The sequence below is a fragment of the Centroberyx gerrardi genome, chromosome 10, assembly GCF_048128805.1.
Source record: "Centroberyx gerrardi isolate f3 chromosome 10, fCenGer3.hap1.cur.20231027, whole genome shotgun sequence".
Lineage (NCBI taxonomy): Eukaryota > Metazoa > Chordata > Actinopteri > Beryciformes > Berycidae > Centroberyx > Centroberyx gerrardi.
Window position 1 is genome coordinate 27880690 of NC_136006.1, and position 23668 is coordinate 27904357.

The following is a 23668-nucleotide window of genomic DNA, read 5'->3' on the forward strand; positions in this document are numbered from 1 at the left end:
ACAGAGGGGCCACAGGGTGAGGCCGTGCACTCATCTTTTGTTCACTGCCCTCTCTCTGCACAGACCTCCCTCTTTTAGATCAGCAGAAACAGCCACTGGCATGGAAGGAAAATAGAGCAAGGCTACATATTTATAATGCACTTCCTGATGTTTTGGATATGCTTTTGAATGAATAAACCAGTTAGTGCAGACTGCAAGAAACCCCAAAATTATCAACATCTGATGCTCGCCCAGCACCAGCTGAGAAACATCGCACAAAAAAAAAAAAAAAAGCATACGTTTTCTCTATAAATTAGTCTCAGACAGCCATTTGAGAGGTCAGATAGTGCAGACCTGGACGTGGCAAGTTAATGTGCAGGGATTAAACAACTGGATTAGCGGGTAGCATGCGATCTGAAGTGAAGGGTGGATACGGTGGTGGGGTGGGGGGGTTGGGTCAGGACTAGAGCTTGTTTTATCAGGAGTGTGTTTGTGAATAAGGCATGGCCATGGACATGATTGCAAGCCACTGCTGGACCAGAGAAAGATGCTGGGTGAACATCTAGTCCTTGTTATGGCCATCCATCCCTGACTTCCATTGAGTAGAGGTCCTGGCCACTGTCGGGTGAAGTTACTTTTAAAAGTAATTACTTACGACATTATAATTTAAAAAGTAACTAATAACGGATTACAAGAATAGAAAAACCAATGCGTTATGCAACTAGTTAGAACAAAAATGTAATCTGAGCAACCTATATTTGAATCTATGCATGGAGCTAAAGTTGAACAACCAAACAACTAGTATTAGATCACATATCACACGCTACTGTCCAACGCACACGAGCGGTTAATATTCCACTATTCAAGCCACTGATGTCGGTAGCCAGCCTAATCTCCATTACTACACATCTAGGAGAAACAGCTGAAATATGCCTTTGAAGCAGAGATAAATCATTTACAGCCATACATAAAGATAGATAAAGAGGAGTGTTTGTCTTACATGGCCCCTCACTAATAGGCTTGCTCAAAGCCTTATTTTTTTACAAGGCCCTGTTGGCGCAGTCAGGCAGTTGCATCTCCAAGATGGGAGCTTGGAGTCTCCAGGCGATGAGAGGGGTTTAATTCATAGTGAAAGCTCTCTATAAAAGAACAGGAGGAAGAGAGGCTCCAGCATTTTAGCTAGGGAAAACCCCCACTTTGTTTCCAAGATATAACTCCTTGTAAGTTAGGAAACCAACTCCAAGGTTTAGTTTTAGCAGTGGCATAGCAACAGCGTGAGTTCTGTCAAAAAATGGACTCCCTGGGTAGACCTCCACTTCACTTTTTCCCTGGCTTCTGTTCTCCTGCAGGGCACAGTGTTATGAGCCCATAAAAAAGTCGCCCGGCTCTTGGTAGGAGGCAAGACTCAGGTTCCAAAACCACTCATTCTCGCACTCAGCGTGAACACAAAACCTTTAAAAAGGTAGGCCAAAACAGATGGGGATAAAATGTTGCAAAGACTTTTCCAATTTTAAGTGCAGCACAATCCCCATACACCATTCATCCATCTGCAGATACCTTAACAAGACAGGGGTCTAGACTAGATTCCTCAAAATGTATCCCCACAAAACAGTGATGTTGATGATCATTTAGAGAACAATTACCAGCACACTTTACAAGGTTGCAACAAACCAGACAGTCAGAATAAGAGATAGATAGATAGATAGATAGATAGATAGATAGATAGATAGATAGATAGATAGATAGATAGATAGATAGATAGATAGATAGATAGATAGATAGATAGATAGATAGATAGATAGATAGATAGATAGATAGATAGAAAAGCTTAATAAAACTAATTAATTAGTCTACCTGTTCACAGTAGCAGGGAAATACAGGGAGACAAAATGGCACCAATATCCTCTGGGTTCAAGCCAGGTGGACCTTCTCCCTCTCTCACTAATTGAGGAAGGAAACAGTAATCCACCAGTGAATTTAGAACAGGAAGCTGGATGACAGAAAATGTCCTGCTTGCACCTGGCTAGGGCTTAGAGACACCCTCCAGCTGTGATGGACTGGAAGCTACTGACTACTGTAGGCGTTTACTCCTGGCGGACTAATCACTACCAACGGATATTTGACAGCGGCGGCTGTGAGGCGGTTTGATTACATATTTATTGCGGAATTGATCGATACTATACTGGTCGTCTGTGGGACGCGATTGTGAAAATGCTGAGTCTGGTCTCTGGCATTGAACAAACAGTGGTTGTAAGAGCATCAGCTGTGTGGCACCTACTCCTCCTCAGAGCACCAAGGGGAAAAAAATGCATTAATTAATTTAGAAAAAAAATGTGCTGAAGCCTTTCGTTGACCTGGGGGAGAACATATGTGTCCGTGTCGCCTGAGTATTTGAGTAGCAACATATTGCGTCTGCCTGCTGCCTGGATGCCCACAGCTCCTCCGCTGATAACCCACTACCCCAGATTTGGAGCTTGCTTCCAGGCAGCCAGTGACACAATCCCATTAATAAGAGTGGCTGCCTGCTTGAGCTTCCCCACTGCTGTACTGAATCAAAAGAGAGGGGGGAGGAGAGAGAGAGAGAGAGAGAGAGAGAGAGAGAGAGAGAGAGAGAGAGAGAGAGAGAGAGAGAGAGAGAGAGAGAGAGAGAGAGAGAGAGAGAGAGAGAGAGAGAGAGAGAGAGAGAGAGAGAGAGAGAGAGAGAGAGAGAGAGAGAGAAACCTGACAACCTTGATTAAACTCATACGGGATTATCCCGACTGCTGACTGGTAGGGAGATCAGCATAGTGGAGAAGTAAATACTAAAGAGTGATTTTGTTGTGCATGACCCATCCTGATGTTGCATCTTTTTCACATTCCAAAATAGAACATGAGGAGGAAGAAAAGCCAGGCTTTTTGTTGTCTTTCCCCAATTGTCAAACTTTTTATGGTCTATTAAAGCTGCATGATTTTTATGTAACAATACACCCGTTTAAAATCAGCCTAAATCACAAAGTGGGGCTGCAATAGAGAAGAGGGTTCCATCCACACTAATTAAGATGCTGCACATTCACTCCATTTGCCCAAATTAAATTCTGGCATCAGGTATGAACACTGGTGGGAAATCTTCTCTGCACACAGAAATGACAAAGAGTGAAACTAGGTTATCCATGTTTCACTCTCTACTGGCAGCCTGATGCATTTTGCTTTTTATATGAAGGTAAGCATCACATACTGTACGCTCACATGGCTCAACTCCTATAACTCAATTTTGAGGAAATCAGTGAAAACAAATCTGGTGTTTCCAAACTGTAGTCAAATGCCCCATTCTGGATTTATGTTGTCTAAATAATTGAATGTCAAGTGAAGGGCACTACTGAATCACTGTTTAGATCATACATAGCAAATACACATTAAGTCATAGAATGAAATACTAAATTAGAATCTTAATCTATAATTCCCGCAGATTAAAGCGCTGTATTTATAGAAACTCAAACTGCCCCAAGAAAAGGAATGAGAGATTTTGTCATATGGAAAGTCTGTGTTACTGATGAGTGGGCTGGACCTGGGATTATGAAGTATGTCACCTACAATATTATTATGAGACATGCTTTGCCTCCTGCGTTTGACACTGACCCAGATTCCCCAGCCACAGCTACAGGGAAAAAAACCTGATATATATAATTTACAGGTCCTAGACTGAGGCCTTGTGTGCTTTTCCACCCTTATCTTAAGTGTGGAGAAAAGTCTGTCTCGCTCACCCAAAGGCGAACAACAGTGCAGGCACACACATGCATCCAAACACATGCATGCATGCAAGCGCATACAAGTAGTGAAAATAGGCAGAGCTGAGCCAATAAACCAGCTGTTGTTTATTAGGATGCTTGTGTTTTAATTTTTAAAAAAAAGCAGTTCAGAGTTTTGAATGAGTCAACATTTTCATGACGAGCTAGAATGAAACCCCACAGTCTAAAATGACATTAGTTCTGTGGGAAAATAGATGCATATTGTGCGAGGTATTATAAGATGTGAAAAGTGTCATTCTACCTTGGGAGTGGCTGTTTGAGAACACAGTGGTGTCTGTCTGCGCAAACAAATGATATTAGACTCCATTATGCGGCGTAATAGACTGTAAATCCCCCAGAGATGGAGCTGGCCTTGTCACGGGCGGCCGAGTCACAACATCACAGCCTGTTGGCAATCATGCAGATTAAAGCCCTCCCTAATGGAGCAACAGCAGGGCATGGGGCTTTGCCAAAGAACAGGCCGGGACAGGGCTTTGGAGGGCCGGGGAGCGAGCTGCTGCCTGGGAAAGTGACCTGGAATCCAGAGTCCTCACCGCTGCAGCAGGGGCGTAGGTATATTGCATGTGGCACTACTGGCACGGAATTAACTGTAGATAGACTTTCAAGACAACTTTAATAACACTCTACCCGAGTTTTCACACCACATAACCTCCCAGTCTGGTGAAAACACAAACACTACTACAACACACAACCAATACCATCCAGAAGTGGCTGACCAGTTCACACTAAAGGAGAACATCAAAACTTGTACAGATTTGAGCTGTAAAAATCAAAACATGTTTGAGATAATCCTGATGGTCCCAACTGGATCCCAAACTAGCATGGACTCCCATCTTGAAATTCAGTTGCACTGGCCAAATCTTGGCTATAATTGGCCTGTTGGACCTACAAAAGTCCTGTTGTGTGTCCACAGCCTTAGGAGCGATTCAGCAAGGGATGTGGAAAGTTGCCTTTTCCTGCCAACCGTTTATCATTGACACTGGTGACCAGAATTTGCTGATGTGTGATGATGGGGAGCTGACCCCTCTTAAAATGGCTCTAGTGCACAGGGAAACTATAGTGTTGAACTGGGCTTTGGGCTAATGGGTGGTAGTTTCATACATTGTGATGGTAAGCTAGAATGACAACTAGAACGCCAGCATTCTGCAACCCATAGACCGTTTTCCGTTGTGAAATACAAGGAAATAACAAAGTGATGCCTCATAGATATTTTTTGCGAAACACAGAAGCTTCTCATACCAGGCCACTGTCCTCTGACACACAAGACAAACCCCATCTGGAACTTCCATAAACTCAGTCCTCTCAATTATTACTCTAATTACTGTTACACAAGCGCAGTGCGGCTTACAAAACCTGAAAACCCATGTGTCCAAAAGAACATCTGTCCTTCAGAAGAGGCCATGAGTCACATTACGTGGAGTTAGGACAGTGCAGAGGGACACTTAATCAACACACTGAACCACTGTTGGTTTTAGGATTCATGTCAGTATTTACAGCCACTTGAGGAGAAAGAGTTATGAAGGCTGCCCCGACCATCTTCACGACTAACTGCTCTCTGACATTCCTTGTCCAAGCCGAGGAGCCGTGCCAGCAATAACCTTTGTTTTACAGTCGGCTTCAGACATTCATAAAAAACATGTCGTTGGAGAAAACGCCTTCCAGCCCGCCCCGCAGGAATAGACGGCAAGCCAAAGTAGGCCAGAAAACAGTACATGTGGTGGTCATGTACAGTACAGGTCTGGCTTCAAAACATGAACCTAGCATCAGGAATCACGTTTATCATGTTTACCAACCCGGCTGGTCTGTGATGCTGTATACCAAAGGGATGAGGGAGGCAAAAGATCTGATGTTGGCGAGTCCAGCTTTCTCTGGACACACTGCCTATTTTCACTGCTTGTATGAGCGCTGCACACTGTCGTTTAGGACACAGTTTGGATTTTGTTCTTAAGTTTCCATTCGTCACTTTCTGTGGGCAGCAAAGTGTCCGTACCCGAGACCTGAATTGAATGTGGGCAAACAGGATGAATTTTTACACAAACAAAATCTTGCTTAGTGCAGTTTTAAAGAAGGATGTTTAGGCCATGAGTGGTCTGAAACACGGATTGTTTAAAAAGGGGTGAAATTCAACATTAGCAAGGAAGTCTTAATATTTTGTATACAGTTTACATGGGCAAACCATTCTTTCTGGATCCCCAGGTTTCACATTCTTGTTGTACTTCACCAGTAACAATGGCTCTAAAGTGACGTGCCCACTCATGTATTAAATAAATACACACAGCAGAACCCTGTATGGGAACATTTTCCATTGGATATAGCCTACATGAACACATGAAACTGTTCCACAGCCTGTTCTGGAGCTGCAGGTTCGGTGTCGTCTGCACTGCAGGCGGTGCAACACTGTGGCTTGGTCACACAGCTGAATGGAGAAAGCAGCTGTCCTGGACTTCACAGAGCAGTAATGGGCCGAATCAAAATGTACAGCATTATTACTCCGGCCCTTTAGGGAGACCAGAGCTACCGGGCTGAAGCAGTGAAATCTAATGAGTGGAAAAAAAAAAAGTCCTGAGTCAAACAGCACAGGGGGAAAGTATATTTTGTGAGGGTAGTAGACTTTTATTTAAATGACATGTCAAACTTAGGCAATTTGTGCCATTTTTACCGTTTCAACTCCCGAGTAACATAAGGCAACGCAAACGTATTCACAGATACAAAGGTTTCTGGTTTGCTGTGAGGCTGATAAGGCGTAGGATCTGAAAGTGCAATTAAATTTCCGTTCCAAAGTCTTTTGATGCGGCATTGCATCAGAAAAGGCTCCCATGTGAGAGGCTACTGAAGGCTTTAGGTGGGGCATTGTCCCGAGCTGCACACGTGTGCCCCCCCCCCACCCCCCCCCACCCCCCCATCTATCTCTGTTGGTGCAGGGCCAACGCAAGACGCACGCCTCGCTACACTAAGCCGCGAGGGCAGACAAGTGCAAACACTATTCATCACCATGGCATTGGCTGAGGGACTTTGGTCCTCGACAACACGCCGCATTAGGCAGCAGCATCTCACCCAACACCGGTGTCGGGGCGGAGGGGCTTTTGGCACGTTCAAAACGGGACAGAGTCGGAGAGAGAGAGCGGAGAGCGGGCCGCCCCAACAGAGTCCAAGAGTCCCGTCTCTACTGCGCCGGTTCACATTGAGGAGCGCGGCTAACAAGGGTGGCTATTTCTCCAGCAGGCCCACACGTTGCCCTTTTTCCAAGTCTGAGCTAAACGGTCGGTACTGCGGCCAAGAGTCTCTTTGCAGCTCTGAAGCCTTACCGCACTACCTTCCACAGTCAGCTTACATCACTGTTTGTTTGATCAGCGCGGGTAATAAAGTTCCCATCTGGTTCCCCCGACAGAGCCTTTGGCCGACAGAGGCAGTACACATTTGTTGAAAGCCACAGAGAAAGGGAGAAACACAATTCTTCCACAAAAAAAAGGACTTATCTGATCCTGTTGGGACTTCAACCTCACAAATGGAATTAGAAACTGCTTAACTGGTGGATTCAAAGTGGAGCCAAGCATAAAAAAAACACAGGCATCAAAAGGAAGCCGAGCGACGAACGAGAACACTTAAAACTTCATGAGACACCGAGTCTTTCACATCTCACTATGCAAAATTCATGTTTTGAATCCGTTACGCCGCAATATTTCAGTCGTGTCAATATTCTAACAGCATGAAAGTATGGAAATGTTGTTAGATTGGACCAAACCGTAGCATGGCAACAAATCAGGGTCAGAGGCAAGGACAAGCTCATGTTTTGACTGAATACAATCAGCAGTCTCTGCAGGCCTTGAATCATGTTTGAGATTATTTGCGGCACACCGGGTGGTTTTGAGAGTTTCCACCTAATATCATGACATTGATTTGAGACCATTGTAGCTCGGGTTTCCTGACGAAAAATGCAAACTTATTGCTATGCAAGTAAAAAAAGACTATTATTACTATTAGAGACTTATAGTGCATCTGTGATACTCAATAGTGACTTTACAGCAGCGTCATTATACTTTTAGGTACTTTTTAACCTCCTACAGTAATTACTGTCTGTTTTTCCCTGTAGTAGATGATATGATATTTTTATATTTTACTGTGATATCATTCTACAATTTACAATAGGATTATCGTAGTTCTTTTTTCCAGGGACGCCTCCCCTTGTTTCAACTTCTGAGTGCCTGGCTGGATCCCAAAGGGGACCCCGGCAGAAAGAAAGCAGGTTGACTTTTTGACAAGGGGAACCTGGGGATGTTTCTCAGAGAGGTGAGCAACAAGGGTTTTATTCATGCAGTCGATGCTGAGCAGTAATTTATTCCAGTCAGTTGCATAAAGACTTCTTAAAACCAGGGGTGTAGCGGAGGGTAAACCCACCTACACCCAGTTTACCCTCCTTTATAGGCTGACGTTGATCTCTTGGAGTATAAATCATAGTACACTAAGATATTATATAGTAGCCTACATACAAGTACTACCAAACTGATGTAAGTTATAAGGTATTTTAATGAGAAAAACTTTGTTTTGTTTATCACTACATCACGGACTCAACCATTCCTACAGAGAATGATACAAATATTTGCAACAGGATAGCCACTGCTCTTCCGAATTGCTGTGGCTATGGCTATGCGCTGAAAATGCCCAAATTCCCAAAAAGTAGCATGTTAAAAGGATGAATTCAATGTGTACCTGAGTATATTTCAAAGACTTGGTACATCTGCTACTTTCTTCGGCGTTGGGGTTTGCACTGGTTTGACTTTCTCCGGTCTCAAAGGCATGGTTCCGCTCGCAGATGTTGGCAATTAACGACCACGCTCTTGATTAACAATGCTAAATGAGCCTTGATTTGGATTAAGGACGAGAGCAGCAACAAAAGTACACCCAGAGCTACCTAGACCTCCCAATTTTATCCCCCCACCGTTTCATTTCTTGGACCCCCCCCCCCAAAAAAAAATCCCCAACCCCCCTCCTGCACAAAGTGAGGAGGAATGAATGAGTTTGGGGAAAGGCGTTGTGTGAAGTGTGACTTTTTAAAGTTCAATTTGAGCAAAGTTAGCACGAGCGTTGCAAAGTAATGCACGCGAGTCAAACAATAAGCGAGGACTTGCACTTAAATTTGAAATTCAAGCACCGAAATAATAGTGAAGAAGATGATATAGCCTACTTGCCTCTTTATCTCTTGAAGAGTTGTTCCCCCTCGTTGTAATCCACTCTACGGACAATGTAGGATCCCAGGGGTGCTTCTCCCGGTCTGGAGTGGCTCCTGAAGCCCTTCCCCGCTGACTTTAGTTCAACTTTACCTACTGTGCTGGATGAGGCTAGACGCGTCTCTCATCCGGCTCTCAGGACTTTTGAATGGAGCTGCTGTGGAGCGGGTTGGGACGCAAGGGTCCGCCGGCGTAGGGAGTGGCTGAAGCGGCGTCTCTCTGGGCTCAGCGTCCCCTAATCACCTCCAGTGAAGGGAGGAAGGAGGAGGTGGTAGTGGTGGGGGGAGATTATGCTGCTTTCAAATGCTGTCGAAAATACAGCAATTTCAACTGGTGTGCACATGAAAGACCTAGTGGGAACTTAAGGGGTGTGTCCTGAGGGGAGGAAAGTCGGACGGTGTCAGTAATAATAATAATAATAATAACGCTCTGAATAAGAGGGTTAAAAATAATGAATGAATGATTGAATGAATAATGTGTATTAAGAAAAGAGTAAGAAAAAAACAAAATCAACAGCAAAAGCAATATTGCTTTTGAATGGAATGAAAAGCAAGGCAAGAACATAACAACAAAACAACAATAATAACAGATTATTACATGAAAGCAAGTCAATAAAACTGACCTTTAAGAGGTGACTTAAAATATGATTCTGATTTAGCCTGCCTAAGCTCCTCAGACAGGTCATTCCAAAGTTGATGCAAAGGCCATATATACTACTACTACTACCACTACTACTACTACTACTACTACTACTACTACTAATAATAATAATAATAATAATAACTTATCAAAATATGCACTGTTTGTTTGACATTCTATGTAAACAATTTGTGTTGTATTCTTCTACCTTCGCTCTTTGTTAAACATTTAGTTGCCATTTTTATTATTTTGACAGTACAGTGGAGAGAGACAATAAAGGGGAGGGAGAGAGGGGGATGACATGCGACAAAGGTCCCAAATAAAACAAATTGCTACAGGGTTCATTTAGTTATTGTGTCTGACCAAGTGCGACAAGTCTTATTTACAACTCCCTGATCTGGGAAACAGGAGTTTACAAGGTGCAAGTGAACGCAGCATTAAAGCACCATCGATGCTACAATCAAAATTAAAGGCTCTGCTACAACCATCTCACCGGACAGCACAACACCCCCCTCCTGTGTCATATTAGTAGATAGCAACGAATGAGCTGACAGATTTCATTGTTAACCTGTACTGACCTTGGGTCAGTTTTATGTTTTACTCTAATAGTAGAAGATGGTTATATAACCCCATTTCTAATGGGAGGGAAACTGATTCTGGAGCAGTTTTCTGGGGGCGAAACTTTTTCTCTGCCCCCTTAACTAAAGACAAGAGCGTGAGAACTGTATAGGGGGGTTAACTTAAAAAGATGGTCGTTATATCATTTCCACGTAATAGATATGAAGAAAATCTTAATCATATAATACCACATGCTATATTTATCTGGTAAATATATAATTTTTATGTTGCTATAACACATTGTGTATCTATTTTACATGTTTGTAAACTGTACTCCACCCACACAAGTCTAATGATCCAAGTCGATTCGGTGGTCGCGCATGCGCTGCTGGTCACCATTTCCTCATCTCCGGAATTTGGGTCGTATCCAGTAATTCAGTTTGTGTCGCATTACTTTGTGTTTCACCGACTGTTTTTGATCATAAATAGGATTTCGGTAAGCTGCCGTTCGTTTCCGTGTAGTCTAACTAAGCGTGGGTCTTATTATATTAAAACTTTTTATTAAGGCTTTGTTTGGGGGGAAAAATAGGGAAGCTGAATCTGACTATTACCTGGTGTCTAGACATCCGGGTCGGGTCAGTCTGGTTGTTGGAATGAATGCGGTTCTGCCACAGTATTATTTTCCCTTTTGTCGTTTTTGTGATTTTAACATCTCTAACAATTTAGAAAATATGTGTGTTGTCAGATAGAATCATATCAAAGCAGTGACTGTTGCCATGAATTCACGGCAACAGCCGTTATACCCAGCGAGGTAGAGGTAAAGGAAACGGTAGGTAGAACTGTGACCTCCAATCGGTTAGCATCATACGGAAAACAACCACTAATTTCAATAAAACGTGACAATACTTTCAGAAAAGCACTTCCTTAAGTATTTATCGCTGAAAAGACATTATATCGGTATAACTTCATCAGTGTGATACTACTTGCTGTTATCTAGGCCTATGCTATGAATTTATGTTGGAAAGATTTAGGCTATATCATGCTAAAAGGGTGGGTAAAATGAGTCTAGCCGGGTTTACCTTGCACTGCATCCCTGATTATACCTGACATTGCATCCACTTTGAACTCAAATTTCAGTTTTGTTTTGGAGTGTTGTGTGCCATCAAGGCCCAAGAGTGTGCAGGTTTTTACTCCAACCAATCATTACACTAGAGATGAATAGAGAGTGTGTGTGTGATTGAGTACAGGTGATGGAGAGAGTGATTCCTTTGTCACTGCTGACTTGTTGGGTGCTCACCCTGATCTCTCTTCATTCCTTTGTCTTTTAGGGTGTCTTTTATGAGTAATCAAAGGCAGCAGAAGCCTACGCTTACAGGCCAGCGTTTCAAAACTAGAAAAAGAGGTGAGATAAATAACTGCTTCTTTTTATTATTATACCTTGCATTTAGCAGGCCAAAATGGAGGCCCTATGTACTAGTGTGTGCTGCATTTTGGTTGCACTTAAGGGTATTATTACAATCTGACAATATAGGATTTTACCATCTGAACCTAGAAGATCCAAAGACCATGATGCGTTGCCAGTTTGATCTTTCACTGACTAAATGTAATCAGGATGTACAAGGTTGTAATGTGGGTGGTGAGATTCACCCTGAAATGGGAAGTCGAAGACTAAGCACACAGTAAGCTTGATAACTTAAGGCTTGTTGGACTCTATTCAAAAGCCTTATGCAAGGAAAAGCATACACTACGCTTTGCATGTGCATGACATGTTTAGGCGTTTGGGTATTGAAGTATTTCCTTATAAGTGGGCGTAGGGTTAGTAATAAGCAGGCAGAAACGTCACTAAATGCCTGTTCTCTCAACAGATGAAAAGGAGAGGTTTGACCCTACCCAGTTTCAGGAAAGCATCGTACAAGGTCTGAACCAAACTGGCACTGATTTGGAAGCTGTCGCAAAGTTCCTTGATGCATCTGGTGCCAAGCTTGACTACCGACGCTATGCCGAGACGCTCTTCGACATCCTGGTGGCCGGCGGAATGCTGGGTAATGGGCAGGACTTTGTCGTACATAGTTGCTCTGCCTCCAGTAAGACAGTGCACATTCTTTAATATAGCAATAATACTCGAAAGGGCGCTTTTTATTGAGGTTATTGGTGTGATGGTGATAAAGCTAGTCCATTGCATGGTTGAGCACAGTTGGCATCACCAGAGTACCAAGAATCTCAGTAAACAAGTGCATAAAATGGCTTTTATGCAACGGTTACCCAACAAATTAAAACTGTTTAAAAAGTTTTCTTCAAAATAGTGTACGTACATTAAATGTAAAATGGGTTGCTACAAATTGGAGAAACAGGTTGGTTCCCCCAAGAGTTAGAAAAACATCAATTCCATTTTTCTGAAGAAGTATCAACACAGCTGGAGGTGTTCTTAGACCAATTAGATGGCTTGACCGAAAATGTGTGAATGTAAAGTTTGAGCCTATAGCCCTAACACAGACAATGAAGCCTCACCAAGTATTTGTAACATGTGAAATGGAAGGAAAAAAACTGAGATTTCAAAATCTTCTGCACTCATCTTGGACACATCCATTATTATTACATACTGTATGAGATACTGGCAAAAGGTCAAACCTATTAAAGACTACAATTAGCATTGAAATGATTCTGTGTGCTCACCCAACAGGGATTACAGAATGTAGGCTAGCTGTTGAACCTGCTTGACCTTGTCAAGGAAAGATCCCCCTTAAAACACTTTAGCACTGTCTAAGAAAACAGCGATGTACCATTTTTATTTGGTGGTGTATTTTATTTTTTGGCTGACTTATAGTTTGACGTTTAAGTGTTGCTGTTGCTTTGCCATAGGTGTCCACAGCGGTGTGAGCATTTATAGTTCTGCGTTGGTGATTCTGCACGTAGACCGAAACACTAGATGGCAGTGGCGTTAGTACGGAAGTAATAGCCTAACAACAGAAATAGTAGTATTTATTTACATTCTCTGAAACTCATGTTCTGGATATTTCTCGCCACAAATTCAGTGACATCTCGTAATCTTTATAATATGGGGATGAGGTGTCATACAAAGGAATATATTTGTGGATATCCTCAGCTAGTGCCACTTTGACCTGCTCCATGTTGTCTTCACTATTGGCGGACATCAACCGGATAGGAAATACGAAGCGACCCAAGTGGGCCAATAGTTCTTGCGGTCTTGTGTCGCGCAGTTACATTTTTGGAGAGGTGCACATAAGCTACGGCAGCACCACCGACACCAAGATGCCTTTATTCCTGTGGATAACTGGCCAAAAATAGACATGACACCACATCAAGATATCTCAAGTGCAACTGCAATGGAGTTAATCTGAGAGACCAATTTCTCTGCGGGCAGTAGCTTCAATAGACTAGAATACAATGCAGCTACAAGACTTGTGTTTTGATTGTTTCGATCATAGACACGCCCCAAGTATTTTATTGGCATGTTTTGTTTCACTTAATGTGAAAGCTCTCCTCTGACATTTAAGCATTCAGTTTTGATGCGGTTAGAGATACAAAATGGCGCAAATGAAAGCAACTCATAGGGGGCGTGATGCGTAACACTTACAAAATAAAAATAAATAAATGTTTGTTTTGCAGCCCCAGGGGGAACCTTGTCAGACGACATGACCCGCACAGAGTTCTGTCTCTTCACAGCACAAGAAGACATAGAGACCATGCAGGCATATGCACAGGTGAACGACTCCAAATCGCACTGAATATGAGCACACCATTTCATTCGTGCTCCATTTTCACAGACTCAAGGTTGATGCATCTTACATTCTTTGAGGGAAATTCCAATGATAATTCTGCAGTGGATAAAAAAAATGTTTTGTGTGTCCTTTAGGTCTTCAACAAGCTCATCAGGCGTTACAAGTACCTGGAGAAAGGGTTCGAGGAGGAGATTAAAAAGGTTAGTTTTTTGCTCGAGGCATCTTCACAGGAACGCTCGGGACCTGCACAGTTCAGGTTTTTGCCCACTCTCCAATATGTTTTCTTCAACTCCCAAACTTTCTCGAGTATCGCTATCGAGTGTCTGACTCAATTCAGCCTACAGATAAATAAAGTTAGTTTTTTTCCTTCTGTTTGCTCCTCGGCAGCTGCTGTTGTTTCTTAAGGGCTTCACAGAGTCTGAGCGCAACAAGCTGGCCATGCTAACTGGGATTCTGCTGGCCAACGGCAATATCTCTGCCTCCATCCTCAGCAGCCTCTTCAACGAGAACCTTGTCAAAGAAGGTACCTAGTTTTCTTGGCAGGCTCAGTTATGTTGTCCATTTCAATTCCGCAAATAAGGTCCAGAGGTAGAAATGCAGATCAAATGAGAAGAATCATCTCAGTAGAAGCCAGTGTTGTTTTTCCCTCTTCAGTGCCTAGCATAGATTTTACATCAGTGATGGGCAACTGGTAGTCAAACACAACTCTGCTACTGGAGTCCGTAAATCCTGCTTCTACATGAATTCACTGCAATTTCGGGGCACTTATTATCCTCTAATTTGCATGCATTTGGTATAGCCGCAGAGATAAAAGTTGACTTTTATTTGATTCACACACTGCTCAAACGAAGCACTTGGATGCGACCTCAGTCCTGTCACCTTGCTTATTTTTGTCTCTTTCGATATAAACCATATGCTCTCTCTTGGTTTACTTTACTGTGACCTCTAGGAATGTCATAGCAAAAGATTTACAACTGCGAGACACTTAGAGGACCATAACGCCTCAACATTTTAAGAGCACTATGCAGTCGTGGTAGGAATGTTTTTGAGCCTTGAAGATAAAAACTCTCTCTCTCTCGCTCTCACTCTGTCAATCAGACTCATGATTTACCAACATTTATCTAAGTCTTAAGCATAATTGCAGTTAACACATGACTTGGAACACTTAATGCTCACGCACAATGTTACAATGAAACTAGTCACCCAAAAGCCTTGAGTAAAAGTATCCAAAACATTTCATTTTCCTAATTTCTATGTAATGGGCAAGCAGTAGATATATACAGTCATCTGTCATCAGTGGTAATCTGAGAAAGACACGTTAAGTGCAGAAGATGTTGCGAAACTCTCCTTGTGATTCATCCAGTAAAAAAAAAAAAAAAAAAATCCATGGACCTCAAATTATTCTGTGCGGGTTGATAAATGTGAGTAGTGCATGCTGAGAAACACCCTCAAGCCCATAGTGACTAATGACTCCAGTCTCCCACTGCTGCTACTGACCCAGCCGAGTTTTACATCCACCCACGACAGCTAGGATTCTACTCGATTCCTCAATTTTGGCTGGGTCAGTTTTCTGTCTTTGGGGGACTGTTGTGTTTTTTCTCATGTTGATTACTCACTTGGAAATTGATTCAGGTCAGTCTTGCCATTCTGGTCAAGGCTTAACTGCTTATTACCCCGTCCCCTTCGAACGCAAGCCAATTTATTTCTGGTACACAAGGAAGCCATTATCCTCAGCAATACCAATGAAGACAGCTTTTGAAACGATGGAATACACACACAGTCACGAACTGAAGACTCTGGGCAGTTTTCAGATGCACTTGGAAACTATATTGTTGTCAGTGGGCAGTCACGACATAAACACAACTTGAGTCTAAAATACGAACATGCGAACAAGCTTAAACAGATATGAGATTGGGGGACTCTCTTAAGCAGATGTGCTCCTCTGATTCACATTTTCATATTTTGTTATGAAAGTGGCATTTTTAAAAATATACGTTCATTTGATATGCCTTTGGTCCAGACTTATTTTGCCGATTCTATGACCCCTGCATCATCTTGATTCATTCCTTGTTTTCTAGGCTTTGTGCCAGTTAAAACCCGCCTAATCGCATCCCGTGGAGTTTTGTTTACCAATGTATTACCGTTATCCCGGCAGGTCTGTTGGCAACAGCTGACTCCCATTTCATCCCATTTCATTTGTTCAGGTGTTTCGGCAGCCTTTGCTGTGAAACTCTTCAAATCCTGGCTTAATGAAAGGGACATCAACTCTGTCGCCGGCAATCTCCGAAAGGTCGGCATGGACAACAGGCTTATGGTGAGAGCATGACATCTTGAATACAAAGTCTCCAACAGGCTAAGGCGAAGCGTATGCTTCCTGTCATTGGCTGAAGGTCAAGAAACATTCTGTCTGCTTAATGATGTGCAAGCCATTTTCCTGATTAATAAGACTGTTGGACCACAATGAAAGCTAATAATCTGCATTAATGTAATGTAGTTCCAAGCTATCAGGGGATTCAGCACGCAGGTTTTGAAAAAAGGCCTCTTACTCGCTGGAGAGGCCTCCTCTGCTGCGTTGGGTCTAAACCCACGATTGTGTGCCTTTTCAGGAGCTGTTCCCCGCCAACAAGCGTAGCTGCGAGCACTTCTCAAAGTACTTCACGGACGCCGGGCTCAAGGAGCTGTCGGACTTCGCCAGGAACCAGCAGTCCATCGGGGCCCGCAAGGAGCTGCAGAAAGAGCTGCAGGAGCAGATGTCGCGCGGGGACCCCCTCAAAGACGTAAGCCCTGTCACAACTCAATCGGCTTCTCTTCCATTTGATTAGTCCCCTTTTCTTTTCTTCTTTACCAAAGCAGTCAGTAGTGCACTTAAGATTGCTTCCTTCTTAACCTCCGCCCCTGTTTACTTTGAGAAGTCTAGGAGAGAAGGATGCATTGAATCAGTGACAAGTTATTGAAATCCACTCAACCTGACCGTATTATCAGCTCCTGCAAGCTCTCTCAAACCCTAGCTCCCACTAGGGTTCGCGTACCCCCGGCTTCTGCAGGATTTGATAAGCAATAAGCCTCAACGTATGTTGGCCATGATTTTGCCTGCTTTGCCAATGATATGCCCTCTGTCCCCGGGTTTGGGCCCCGCAGAGCATCACCTACATCCGAGAGGAAATGAAGAAGAGCAACATCTCTGAGCAGACGATGATTGGAATAATCTGGTCCAGCGTAATGAGCTCCGTGGAGTGGAACAAGAAGGAGGAGCTGGTCACAGAACAAGCCATCAAACACTTAAAGGTGAGAATCCCATTATAAGGCTGTCACAACAACACACTCAACACGGGAGAGCTTCAGAATCTTAAAGCTGTCACACAAATTTCATCTCAAAGGTTTTTTTTTTTTTTTTAAATCAAGGCTGCTCTAGGCTTTGAACCTGGTGGAGGAGATACTCGATTTTCTATCCCAGAGGCGTTCCACCTCCAAAGAAGAAGTGATGTTTTTTGTCCTTTTTGTGCTCATTTTCTTCGGCCATAGTGATGGTATTCTAAAAGTGGATGATACCCCCCCCCCAACTGATTCCCACAACCTGTCTGTTTCAGCGTCTGAAAGCATACACCTCTAACTCCAACATCTACATCTTTCCCCTGTTGTTGTTGTATGTTTTCAGCAATACAGCCCTCTGCTGAAGGCTTTTACCTCCCAGGGCCTCTCTGAAGTCACTCTCCTGCTGAAGATCCAGGAGTATTGCTATGACAACATCGACTTCATGAAGGCCTTCCAGAAGATTGTTGTGCTGCTCTACAAAGGTAAAACCTGTTTGTGTCAGTGAGGCTATTTTTTTATTTTTTTTTCAGCCACAAAAGCATGTACCAAACTATTCATCAGCGTGTGGCAGTCGCATGTATTTGTGGAAAGACTATGTAGGCATGAGAGAATGATGCCAGATGGCTAGAGATTATAGCCAAAAGTCTGCCTTGATTGATGTCGTCAACCTGCTGGGCGACATTTGTTTTTCAAGCACCTGTGGACGCATCTGTGCTGTTGGCGTCATGTTGAATAGACTTTTTTCGCGGGTGTTTTCACAGCGGATGTCCTGAGCGAGGAGGCGATTCTGAAGTGGTACAGCGAGGCCCACGTTTCCAAAGGAAAGAGCATTTTCCTGGAACAGATGAAAAAGTTTGTCGAGTGGCTGAAGAACGCAGAGGAAGGTGAGCAATCCCACTTGTAGCCTTTTTATGTTTTGCCAGTTGCTCCTACCTCCCATAGCCATAGATTGCCAGAGAAAGTGGTACGGCTTTATGCTTTAAGCCAAGTGTGCCGGAGAACAAATGGAGACCATGTGTTTGATGTGTCCCCTTTGTTTGTGTCTCAAGCTACCATCACCACCAAATGTTTTGTTCTGTCACATTCAGCTGCAAGTTTGTATGATTAGCAGTGCGTAGATGTTTGTGCATAATGCTGACTCATTTTTATTTATTTTTTTGTGTTTTCCAGAGTCCGAGTCTGAGGAGGAAGAAGCAGACTGAGGACCTCAAGCCAACTATCATAATCATTTTGTAATTTTTTTTTTCCATTAACATAGAACTGCAGTAGAATGTTTTGTTACAGAAGTCTCCGTCTCTAGTTCTTTTTTTCCTTTTCTATTCTACCTCCTCTACCATTAAATCACGATGTCTAGTTGTACTGTAATGTAAGGGCTTTTACATCTCGTTCATTTTAGACACGTTTTTCTATTGGAACCAATGCTTGTAGTCTTCTTCTACTCCTCTTCAGAAGCAGGACACAACGCCACATTTAGCTAAAACTGACCGAGCCCCCTTTGGTTTACGAGTCAAAAGGGGATTCTTTGTAAAGATGGTTCCCTTTAAAATTAGCCAGTTTACAGGCATATTTGACAGCCATCTTTTTTAGTCGTAGGATTCTTATTGCCAGAGGTCAATATAAATTATCTGTGTTGCCATGATATCTTGGACCTCTGTGAAAGGCATACAGTTTTCCTTACCTCATTTTGCATTTCTGCCAACTATACGACAACTTTGAATTTAATGCCAGATTTTAGCTCCCGTCTCCGTCTCATTTGACGGAGCTGTGCCAGTTTTAACTGCAAAGGTGCTGGTGGCAATGCCCCTCAAAATGAACTGTAACTCCTCTATATATCTTCTGTAACATAACCATGCTAGCTCCTAGATTTAATAGGTTTCTTTTTCTTTACCCTACACTTTGACTTTTTAAAATAAAAGTAAATTAATGGTTTTCATTGCTGGTGTATTATGGGGATTTTTATTAGTGTTATTGCCGGATACATTTAGTCATATCGGAGAACATTTACTGTCAAAGTGGTGAGCAATTAGAAAGAAATTTACAATCGTATGATAAAGCATCCAACCATATGAAAAGTTCCTTGCAGAGATTGAGGAAAATCCCTCTGTAGGTCACAGATCAGCCTCTGTCCACCCAGACATTTTCCGCTGGTTGATCACCTTTAGCCTCACCTAATCATGTAATCAGGAAAGGCGGTGCGCTCTGCGTGACGTGAGGTACAAACAACCATCTCATTCACCTCACTTCTATCCCACTTTAAATGGTAATTACGGCTCAGTCAAGCATGCGAAAATGGGAACGAGATGGTGATTCAAGATGTTATGAAAACGGAGGTCACTGCACATACTTCATGACAGTCATTTCACAAAAGATAAAAACAGAACGGCCGTTTTAATGCTATGGAACAAAAAAAAAATGTATTTTGAGCGGGCATTTTTACGCATATATCTTGGTTTAGGGGGTTAAGACAGCAAACTTAGTTTTAGCTGAATCAATCAAATTTATATATTTTATAATATTTCTCATATTATGGCTATGCTTCAACCCACTGTGAAGTGTAGAAGCAGGACCACAAGCAATCCCTCAGGCAAGAAGCTCTTCATACTTAACATGCTTTTTTTCCCCCTAGGGAACTGAAGTGTTCCCTTTAATAACTGTACTCTTATATAAGAATTCATCCATGCCTTGAATGCTGCGGTAGATACAGTTGACATGTATTGTGGAAGCTGAATGGATGCATGTGGCTGACATTTTCTAAGTGTCTTTTTACAATAGCCTTGTTATTTCACCTATAGAAATAGATATATATATATAATAGCTCGGGCCAGCTTGTAAAATACAAACACTGTACAGCAGAGCACAATGATCACATGCGACTGATGGTCGGTTTCACACGACACCAATAGATGGCAGTAAGCCCTTAAGAGATACACACACTCTACTCTTATTAAAACCTCCCAGAGTTGTATTCAAGCTTTCAGAAAGTAGAAAGTGCCATTTTGAGAAACTAGACTAGAAAGTATTAGACACAGGCAGAACTACAAAGTATCAGACACGAGTATTTTCTCTGCCTCCGTCCCTGGAGGATTTGTTTGCCTTTTGGTTTTATTTAGTCTTTCTACAGAACATGAAACAATTTGGGAGACTGACACGCCGGCGGGGGGAAACACGGCTGCTTTTGAGATTGTGTATGCATGCGTGAGTGTGTGTATGTGTGTGTGCAGTGGTGAATGGCAGTGATGCCCACCCCTCCCCTTTCTGTAAAAAGCATTGGCAGCACCATCTTGGTGGGACTGTTCTCTTGCTTGTCAGCAGCGCTGCCTCACCAGGCTGTCTAACACACACACACACACACACACACACACACAGCTCCTCCCTGCATGTCATAGTGTACAGGCACAGAGTATTGCTGCATATTGAAGAGGGCTTAGGTATAATGAGCTGTGCATGTTGCGGCCTGCCACATCTGCCTGTTGTTTTGTTTGTATGCCCCATTTTTTTTTTGGCATCCGCATATACTGCTGGATATAGCTCTGCCTACATGAGCCTGTTTTTTTTTTCAAAGGTGTACCATCTCTCAGGATGCCTCAAGGTGTGAAAGTGGATGCCGCAAGACTATCAGGGTTTAATTTGTTCTTTTCTATCAGTGACAGGCAGTCCGGAGGTGTTCCCTAAGTCAGTCTTTGGCGATGTTCTGTACCTGTTGTCATTTCATTACCATGCAGCACAGAAGACAGCGTGTTGGCAAAACGAATAAATAATGTTCTTTTAAGCTTTATTTACCCGGAGAAGTCTGACTGAGGGAGCATGCTCTTTAGCAGGAACACCCTGCTTCATATTAACACAGTTATTCTCATTGGAGAAAGACAGAAAAGACGAGTGAAAGAGGAGGGTGTCACAGGCTGGACTTCATGAGCGCAAGGCATTCACTTCAGTCTACTGATACATGTGGAGTGCCATTAGTTGAATTTCTATTTATGTGTCATGTTGCAAGGGTCGTGCTGCAACTCTATAATTTCCCTCAATGACATTGAAAACTGCGTCAGGGAGAGAAAATTGAAAAAAAAAAAAAAAAAAAAAAAACATTTATTTTGGGAAATTTCTATCTCTGTTGGACTTCACTGCATGAAGCGAACAGAACAGCACAATATGCCAGGGGAGTTGTGGAGAGCAATTATTCTGGATTTCACACTGCGGCTTTGGTCAGTAAACATGACTCAGACTGCAATGCAGAACTCATCTGAATAATGCTGTCAGAAAAACAGAGGGAGACAGGGCCATGGTTCCTTATGAATGAGAAGAGAGGGACTTGAGATAATTACTGGGTTTTCAACGGCAACCGCTACCCCCTCGGACCGCGCCGCGACACGCCGGGCACAAATGGCAAACTGTTTTTGTTTTTCGGCAAATTGCAAGTGATATCTGTATGCTTTGCATTTCAAGCGGGCCGGTTGCGCGTGCTGTGCCGCTGCTGTTGTATTTATGGAAGAGCACTCATCTGCTGGGCCTAGCAACCAGGTGAAGTATGGAAATAAAGATCAACAAGTTGACTCACTAAATGCCGCCAATTTGTCCTTGGCAGGGATGGCCGAACATCCTAAAGCAGTGCAGCCTCTAAACTCCTGTGTGGCCGTATTATGGACAAGTCAGCACCTCTGTAACAAGGACTATTCACTAAGCTCTTAAAGCCAATGGGGCTGAAGAGCTTTTGGGGTTATGGGCTAGCAATCACTGTTGCCTGTCAACTCTCCCCACTCAGTCTTTCCCTGGAGGTACCATCCTCCATCCTCATCAGCTTTGTCTCCTGGAAGCTGGCAGCACAGTAATGGGGGGCTTTTTATTGTAGTTGCCGGGAACCATTCTATAACTGTCTGCTCAGAGTCATTCCACGTGCATAATGCTCCTCGATTCAGAGGCGGCTTAAAAGATAGAAGGCGAGGTGTGGACCTTCAAGGCCGCGGCTGCCGTCGAGACTGTAAAGGTACCGTGTCGTTTGAATTTCACTCTCCTCCTCCTAGAACCCGTCTGAGAAAGGTCTCCATCGTCGCACAAAGGAAGGAAAAGTGCAGCATTTTCCTGTACGATCCAAACACGCGGTGTATAATGCGTTTCTTTCAATGGAAGCCTATAAACGGGGAAATCAATAATGATCTCAAAAAGTGGAGGGCCGCTCCGAACAACACAATTGAGGCCGTCATGCTCTCGCATCATCGGTCTTAGGCTAATGGAGATTGGAGAATGGAGATAAGAGATGAAAGCAAGAGATAGTAGCGAGAAAATTGCTTGGCTGTCATTTGAAACAACCAAGCAAGACCGCAGACTCTTAAGGTGAGCGCCGCAAACTACGGCGAGAGGTGAAATAATTGAAATGGTGAAATGTGCACTCTGTGCCGAGTGGGCTGAGTGATCCGGCGGTTGCCACAGCCTCAATAATAGAAGTATCTCCCCCTCCCTTAAAGTCCTTCTGCCGGCTTACGGAGACCGCACCGAGTGTGTGTAATGGCCTGGCTGCGAGAGTCCAGGGATTTAGTAGCTAACCCTGAGTCAACACCGAGGCTCATCACAAACATCATTACTTTCCCTCAGCCTGTCCTCTTTCCCTCCTCGGCGGCCCGGGTCCACTCGCTGTGTACAGACGACAGGGAGCGAAGGGATGGATGGCCTGGTTTGATAAAGAGTGATGGACTCGAGGGCCGGCTGTTGACTGGGAATGCGGCGTTTCTGGAGCTGGCCGTCCAGAGAAAAGGGTCTTGAAGGGTCTCGGAGAGCGAGTCCGTCATTAGCCATCTCGCCTAATGGAAGAATACGTGCGGACAATCCGTGCCCTATTACTTTTTCACCCTTCAAAATCAACGCCACGAGGGCTGAACAGGCCACCGCTGAAGCTAACTGCAATCTGTTGGAGAGGAAGGGGGGGAGGAGGGGTGTGTGTGTGTGTGTGTGTGTGTGGGGGGGGGGGGGGTATAACTGAGCCCTCCTGGGAACACCACTGCTACATCACAACACTTTGGCTGTGACAAACCGCACTGATAACTTGCAAATGGAATGAAAGTTTGGATCTCCAGAATGTTTTTAACGAGTCTCCCTGGAGTGTGGCATAATGACTGTAACTCTGGAATGGAGAGAGAGAGCATCAGAGAGAGAGAGAGAGAGAGAGAGAGTTTGAGTGTTAGGTCTGCATGCAGCTCTCTGCTTTCTTTTTGCCCGTTTATGCACCAGCGGCTCTGGGGACTCAGACAGCAGGCTGTGGAAAGACACACGAAGAAGCCTCGACAAAACTGTTTGTTTTTGTACGGAACGGCAGAGCGGGGAGGAGGAATCTACTTAATATTAAATAACCCGGCACGATTTTCACAGTTCCGAGGGTAAAATATTCAATAAAGGCCAGCCAAACCTGTGAAGGATGTTGACATCAGAAATATAATTAGCAAAA

General features: G+C 43.5%; 2 protein-coding genes across 5 annotated transcripts in view; one reads left to right on the plus strand and one right to left on the minus strand.

Annotated features, from left to right (window-relative positions):
- The window catches only part of myo1b (myosin IB), a 67857-nt gene extending 58736 nt beyond the window's left edge, over positions 1–9121 (minus strand). For all 3 annotated transcript variants that reach the window (XM_078285945.1, XM_071906618.2, XM_078285946.1), the window contains exon 1: positions 8951–9121. The gene's annotated coding sequence lies outside the window, so the exon portion shown is untranslated. The remainder of the gene's footprint in view (positions 1–8950) is intronic.
- A 1461-nt stretch (positions 9122–10582) lies between these two features.
- On the plus strand, positions 10583–19171 carry LOC139917484 (eIF5-mimic protein 2-A-like). Of its 2 annotated transcripts, XM_071906622.2 has the most exons (12): positions 10583–10682; positions 11515–11588; positions 12052–12228; positions 13814–13908; positions 14061–14126; positions 14314–14449; positions 16131–16240; positions 16533–16703; positions 17065–17211; positions 17582–17720; positions 18000–18122; positions 18409–19171. In XM_071906622.2, the coding sequence occupies exons 2-12, from the start codon at positions 11525–11527 to the stop codon at positions 18438–18440; spliced, it is 1260 nt and encodes a 419-aa protein (XP_071762723.1). In that variant the 5' UTR covers positions 10583–10682; positions 11515–11524; the 3' UTR covers positions 18441–19171. The 2 variants fall into 2 exon arrangements, with proteins under 2 accessions (XP_071762723.1, XP_071762724.1); XM_071906623.2 differs by lacking the exon at positions 11515–11588 and having other exon boundaries at positions 10594–10682.
- The last annotated feature ends 4497 nt before the right edge of the window (positions 19172–23668 follow it).